At 51.3% G+C, this 7,268-nt stretch overlaps 1 protein-coding gene across 1 annotated transcript; it reads left to right on the forward strand.

The window, feature by feature from the left end:
- Nucleotides 1-266: 266 nt before the first annotated feature.
- Nucleotides 267-2,183, forward strand: LOC120675466 (anthocyanidin reductase ((2S)-flavan-3-ol-forming)-like). Its single transcript, XM_039956701.1, has 5 exons — nt 267-617; nt 719-885; nt 1,017-1,217; nt 1,301-1,677; nt 1,773-2,183. The coding sequence occupies exons 1-5, from the start codon at nt 482-484 to the stop codon at nt 1,918-1,920; spliced, it is 1,029 nt and encodes a 342-aa protein (XP_039812635.1). The 5' UTR covers nt 267-481; the 3' UTR covers nt 1,921-2,183.
- The last annotated feature ends 5,085 nt before the right edge of the window (nt 2,184-7,268 follow it).

A 7,268-nucleotide genomic window follows, 5' to 3' on the forward strand; every position in this document is an offset into this window, starting at 1 on the left:
AAGATCGGCGGCGGGCCAGCGATGGTGACTCAACTGAAGATGTAGGAGGGGTAACTATTTTGGTACACACTCAATCATCATGTGCTCATGTATAACCGCAAGGCTCTTGCAGAATCTAATTAAAAAAATAAACAAGAGAAAATGGCCAAATTGCCCCACGAACACCGCGGGAGAAGATGCGGCCCAGCGTGCTCCTGGGCCGGGCCAGCGATGGTGACTCAACTGATGATCAGGAGATAAGATCGGGCACCGTTTGGCTGGGATCCATAGTGTGTGCGACACGTTGCCTTTTGACTATCTAGCTCCTGCTGCAGAGACGACCGGCCGGCCGATTGAGAGCACATGTAGAGCTAGTGCGTGGGCGTGGCTGCCTGTGCATATAAGTAAGGCACGTTCCTCTCGACAGGTGTGGCGACGAACCATTGCTCTATGGACGACACTATACTAGCAGCTCTCCTTGCCGAGCTAGAGAAATAAGAAGATGGCTTCGGCGGCGGCAGGTGAGGAGAGGAAGAAGACGGCGTGCGTGACCGGAGGGAACGGGTACATCGCCTCGCTGCTCATCAAGATGCTGCTGGAGGAGGGCTACGCCGTGAAGACGACGGTCAGGCATCCCGGTTCGTTCCGTTCCATTCCATCGGTTTAATTTGCTTGCTCCATCTGCATGCTCCTGATCTTCCTGCGCGATGATTCTGAATTGATCGTATCATCCCCACAGAGGACAAGGAGAGCAACTCCCACCTGGAGGACCTGCAGAAGCTCGGCAGCTTGGAGGTCTTCCGCGCCGACCTGAGCGAAGAGGGCAGCTACGACGACGCCGTTGCCGGCTGCGACTACGCCTTCCTGCTCGCCGCGCCGGTCAACTACACCTCCAAGAACCCCGAGGTACCGTGCCAGTGCACTCTGCGGCAAGCACGCAGACTGGCAGGCGTCGTCGACGTCGATCGCCTTGTTGCCGGCCACTCGGTCGATCGTCTTAATACTCCATGTTTATTCTCACGACGTACGGCGTGCAGACAGAGCTGATCGAGCTGGGCGTCCAAGGCACTCTCAACGTCATGCGCTCCTGCGTGAAGGCCGGCACGGTGAAGCGCGTCGTCCTCACCTCATCGACGGCCGCCGTCTCCAGCAGGCCGCTGGAGGGCAACGGCAACGTGCTGGGCGAGGACTCCTGGTCCGATGTCGACTACCTCACAGCCAAGAGGACCGGCCTCTGGGTGGGTACCTCTCGATCTAGCTCCTGTACTTCTGAATTGGAATGCCGTTTATTTTGGTCCACTGACTTGACGTTGCCCGGCAGGCGTACCCGGTGTCCAAGGTGCTGATCGAGAGGGCGGCGACCGAGTTCGCGGCGGAGAACGGTGTGAGCCTGGTGACCCTGTGCCCGTCCGTCACGGTGGGCGAGGCGCCGGACCGGCAGGTGTACACCACCGTCCCCGCCATCCTGTCGCTGCTGTCCGGCGACGAGGAGGAGCTCAGCGTGCTCAAGGGTATCGAGAGGGCCTCCGGGTCGGTTCCGCTGGTGCACGTGGAGGACGTCTGCCGTGCCGATATCTTCGCCGCCGAGACGGCCGCCGACGGGCGGTACATCGTGAACGGCCTCGACACGACCATCGCCGACATGGCACGGTTCCTGGCGGACAAGTACCCGCAGTACAACGTCGACACCAATAACCTGTAAGATCTAAGACGACGACTCCATGCATCGCCCTGCATATGCTTTCTGATCATGCATGATCCGTATGATACCATGACCACCCTGCTGCCTGCAGCTCCGGCGATGTCCTTGAGAAGCCGATAGCGCTGCTGCCGTCCACGAAGCTGGAGAAGGAAGGGTTTGAGTTCAAGTACAAGATGCTGGAGAAGTTGTACGAGAACATGGTCGAGTACGGCAAGGAGCTGGGAATCCTTACCAACTGATCGATCTCCTTGTGTGCGTGCGCGCGCGCGTGCGCGCTTTTTGGATCGGCCCATCAAGTACCCGCGAAATCAACTACCTTTGCCACGTCAGAAAGCCAAAAAAAGCTAATTGCGTGTGGTTTGAGTGTGTACCTCTCTCCATCTCTCTCGCAAAGTTTGGATGTACTACTGCTCCTGTGTGTTCCGGCCCTTCGAAATGTAAGATAAGATCAACAATTTTATCTATTGATCGTCCAAAAAAACACATTAGGGGTTTTGTTGCATCGGCAAGCTCGAACTGCAGCAGCTGCACCTTCATGGGAGGTCCTACACTTGGAGCAACGAACGAGCCCACCCGACGCTGGTTCGTCTCGATAGAGCCTTGGTGTCGATGGAATGGGAAGAGCTGCCTACTTGCAAGCGTTGGCCTCGGATGCTTCGGATCAAACACCGCTGCTCCTGCAAACCAACTTCGGCATCTTGCGCAAGCCGAGGTTTCATTTTGAATGCTTCTGGTCTAAGCTCGACGGATGCTGAACCTGATCAGAGACCTTGGGTACACGACTACCGACCTGCTGTCCTCTCTTGATGCTCAATTCTCTGTAGGAGAGGTGTGGTCGACGATTAAAGAGCTGCCTAGTGATCGAGCGCCGGGACCTGAGGGTTTCACCGGTGCATTTTACAAAGCCGCCACGGCTTCAGCATCCTCAACAATGGTTTAATTGTTCTGCTGCCAAAGAGCAGCGATGCAATCCAACCGTCAGACTTCAGAACGATTGCCCTGATTCATAGTTTTGGCAAACTAGTCTCCAAGCCTCTAGCTAATCGGCTTGCCCCGCTGTTGCCCGGACTGGTCTCCTGCAACCAAACGGCATTTGTTCGTGGTCGAGCGCTGCATGACAGTTACAAGTTTGTTCAAGCTGCTGCAGTTTTATTTAGAGATAAAGAAACTGCCGGTTGTGTTGCTCAAGACGCGTCGCGCCGCTCCTCCGCCAGCCCGTCTCCGCGCCGCTCGTTTCTCCTCATGCGGTGATGGCGCGGTTCCGGCGCCGACGCCCCTCCTTGGCCTCGGCCCACCCTCACGCTGGTAGCTGACTAGCTTCAGCAGACCATGGCCACGACGAGGATAATGGCTACGGCGTGCTCCAGCAGCGGTGCCCACCCGCAGCTGGAACGTTGACGATAGCGGCGTGGCCTGCCCCGCTGCGCGGCGGCGGCCAGCCCGGCAATGGCAGCTGTGCTCGCCCGGGCGAGCTCGACAGCGTCACCCCCGTGCGCGGTGGCGGCGCCTGCCTACGACGCGCCGTGCTCACGCCTGCGCGGCCGCGGCGGACACCACTCCACAGCCTGGGCGTGCGCCTCATAGGCCGACGACAACTGCGGCACCGTGCAGTCGGGTCTGGCGATCTGACCTGACGCCGACCGCTTTTGCTGCGCCTATGTTCCTCCGCGGCGATCCCCAACCAGGGCCAGCTCATGGTTGGCGCAGAAGGACCAAAAAACGCTAAACCGGCCAAAAACTTGAACGTGGTCCAACAGCCCACTGCTGGTGACACCGAAGCTTCGGCTATGCCTGAACCAAGCCCCGCTTGCGGCCCTCAAGAGACTGCTAAGATCGGCCCTGAGAATCTGCATGTTCCTTCTGACACCAATCCTGAGTCACACGGGACTACGTCCGAAGTGAATCGGATAATGGGCTCGATGATTGGCAGCGGCGGCCCTTCGGACATCTTGAGCTCACTTGGATCTGAGCTTGTAAATTTTGTGGCAAAGCATACTCGTCCTATAGAAACTGCTGTTAAACCCGTAAGAATTATTCGGCCGTTTGATATGTTCGACGACGTTGACTCCACAGGGGCATCTCCCGAGCATACCCTTGATGCTGGGATGAAAATTGCAGAATGCAAAACTGCTTGGGAAGAAGCAACTGATGACCTAAAGAAGATGAAAAACGACACAGCTGCTGCTGGTTCTTCCAAGGGTGCTAAGGAAGTTATGCTTGACTCCGGCACCGATGCTAGGCGCTCCAGCTTTTTCCGTATGCTATCTAACGAGGATGCTGACAAAGAGGAAAGTGCTCGGCTGCGCGGCAAGCTTGGCTATGAGGAGACATGCACCATATTTGGTGGTGAGTCTGCCAACTCCATGAACTGCCTAAGGATGGGCTTGGAAGACTATTTTGCTTCCCCGAAGTTGAGAAACAAGTGTTGTCTCTTCGGAGTGAAGATTTGGCCAACCACCTGAGTGTTGCGTGTATGAAGGTACAATTTTTCAAAGCATTAGCACTGTTTTTTAATTTTGTCTCTGAAAGATAAGACTGTACTAACTCTCTCTCTTGACTTGACAATATGCTTGCTTCTGCAGAGTTTTCTTCTTGCAAATAGCCTTCCCAACCACTTACAGTTCGAAGGCCGTAAGAAAGACGAAAAGATCCTTTCTCTTGAGAACACCGTCAGAACCCTCAAAGAGGAATTTTGCAACAGGAGAAGGAGAAACATCACAAAGCTTCTCAAGAATTATCTGATGAGATCATTGCCCAATGAACTATTGCAAAATCTCTCGAAGATCAGAATGCTTCGATGCTAACTACCCTAGATGCAGAAAAAGCTTTGGTTCGGGAGCTTACTCAAACGCTTGAACTAGAAAAGAAGAAGCATCAAGATGTCATCAACATGTCTGAAGCTTGGAGAAAGGAAGCAGACGACCTTCGAAGTCGAGCTGCTGATCAAGACGAAGAACTGAATGCACTTCGGACTGAGCTGAACAATCTGAAGAAATCTCAAGCTGAGGAAAACAAAACTATTTTCGGCAAAGCTTCCGAATGTGTTTCACTAATTAATCTTGTTTCGGAAAACACCAGAGTGCGTGCCAATCCTCGAACATTTTCCGAAGGTGATATTGCTGGTTCTTTGGACTGGATCAGAGAGGAAGCAACTTCTCTTCCAAGTCTTACGACTTCGTACGGCGGATACTGCGCATTAGCTGGAGCGAGAGCTATTGCTTTATCACTTGAGGCTCACGGATGCGATCACGTTGTTCGGGCTGGTACTCCATCGTACCCACTTTGCGACCCGGACAAGGTTTTTCAAGACAGCCGTGTTGCTAAAAACATCGGGCGACGAGTATACCGCTTGCTATGGCAGCGTGGTCTTGACGCCGTTGTTGCCAACAAGATTCGTGATTGCTTGAGAGAGGTACTCCTGCTTTGAGTTGTTCAGGATCTAACATTTTTTGATATTGAACCCTTTTTTACCTGAAAACTTATATAATTGGTTGTCTTTTCCTCTCTTTTTTTAGAGCGAAGAGAAGCAGGTTCAAGCTCGGTCTTCTCGCGGTACTGAAGTTGCGGCTGGGAATACTTCTCAGCCATCTGGTGCTTCCGCCGAAAGACAAGCGCCACTTGCTGCGGCGCAACCTACGGATCAAACGCGGTATACCGAAGCTATTACCCAGACACCGGAGGTGTAACTTCGAAGCTTTGAGTTCTAGGCTAGTTGGTAGTTTTTGCACCTCTGCAGTCTACGACATGTGTTAAGATTTGGTCGTGCAGAGGGAGTATGTAATTAACTTGAAATCAATGTCACAACACTAATGGCTGTGTGTCACACCCGGTTTATAAAAGGACATAAACCGAGCAATCATATACGTGCCAGGATCAAGTCACACGTATATACAACAGAATGAACAATATATCACAGCACATATCACGTAAAAAATATAATAGAGCGAGTACGAATGTTATTTATTACATTAATGAAAAATGTCTGATACAGAGGAAAGCGGAAGCGTAAAACATATACGAAGTCTCTCGGAAGCTGGGCACCACAGGGACGTCGACTGGGAGACGAATGACTAGAAGTCCTCGTACTCCTGGTAGCTCCGGGTGAACTCCTCCGCGTCGGCAGGAACTGAGCAGCAGTAGGGTGTCCCCAAAGAGAACAAGAGGAAAAGAGTAGAGTAGGCAAGAGTGAGTACACAACTTGTACTCAACAATTATAACACAAACTATGAGGCTCTAAGGTTGGCTGACTCAACTGCATTAGCTTTTAATCTTGTCAAAATTTTATTAAAGCTAATTACAACAAGTGGATGATTTACCATAAACCCAGTTACATAGAAATTAATCAAAATTAATTATGAACTACTGAGAACCAAACCGAAACCACCAAAGTAACCCCACTAATCAAAAGGAGGATCCGGCCCACTCATGACCGTGAGCACGGCTAGTATACCAGTTTTACATTCTGCAGAGGTTGCACATCTTTACCCACAAGTCGTGGGCTACGCTAGTTGTTCATCACACTTCCTTATGTGAGATGGGTAGCAAGCACACTACGAGGCCGTTACAAAGAATCTCGTTGGTAAGGAGTAACCGCGAGGGTTGGATCGGCGATGATGGGGCCCACCTCACGGGGGTACAAGACACGGAGCACAGACCAAGCCGGAGGAGCAGGGACCATTGAAGCTTTCCACCCTTGCCCCGTAGGCAAGTTACTCCAAACCAAAAAGACCTAATTAGTAAGCCAAGACCGTCCCATTACAGTCTTGTGGTTGCGCGGTTGTCCCAAGTTGTCGCTCTAATGAAGTACGGTCCTTATGGAGAGTAGCTAGCACAAAGCACAGTGCGAGCCCCCTAAACCAAGTTTCTAGAAAAACCAATTTTTAACGAGACGTGAGCCACTCAAGCGGCCACTCCCAGAATTAAGTTGCATATACCATTAATCAAATTTATTAAAAAGGACCAAGTGTGTTATAGCGCAGCAACCTAGCACAACTAACCAAAATGCAACCCAAGGGATATATATATAAGGTAATAAAGTGGCTAGAAAAGTCCTTATAGGCATACAATATTAAAATGCAGTATGAAAATGTATTTAAAAGTGATGGGTGTTGTTCATGTTATACTTGCCTTTCTCAAAGTTCTCCTGCTGCTCAAACTGCTCTGAAGACGGTGGCTGCTCCGGGTACTGGTATTCATCCGAAGGATCAACGTCTACTCACGATCGCAATGCCAAAACAAGTCCAGCACATATACATACATGCAAACAAAGACAAAAACTAAGAAACAGTACAACAATACATACAAACAGTAAACAAAACTAAGCTAAGACTATTCTATGCATTACAACGATCGTGTGGACGTAAAGAACGCCTAAAACGGAGCTAGAACGCGAAAACTAGACCTAAAACAAGATCTAGGGGCTTTTCTGCGAGAAAAACTAAGTTTCTAGGGGCTTTCTACAAAAACCAGGGACCTATACATAATTAAAGGGTAGACATAGGGGGTAGCGTGCAAAAAGACCAAGGGCGACGGCCTGGTGGACTGCGGGTTCCATTTTAAAAAAGTTCAGGGTCTAAAACGTAAAAAC

This window comes from Panicum virgatum, chromosome 1K (genome assembly GCF_016808335.1).
Source record: "Panicum virgatum strain AP13 chromosome 1K, P.virgatum_v5, whole genome shotgun sequence".
Classification (NCBI taxonomy): domain Eukaryota; kingdom Viridiplantae; phylum Streptophyta; class Magnoliopsida; order Poales; family Poaceae; genus Panicum; species Panicum virgatum.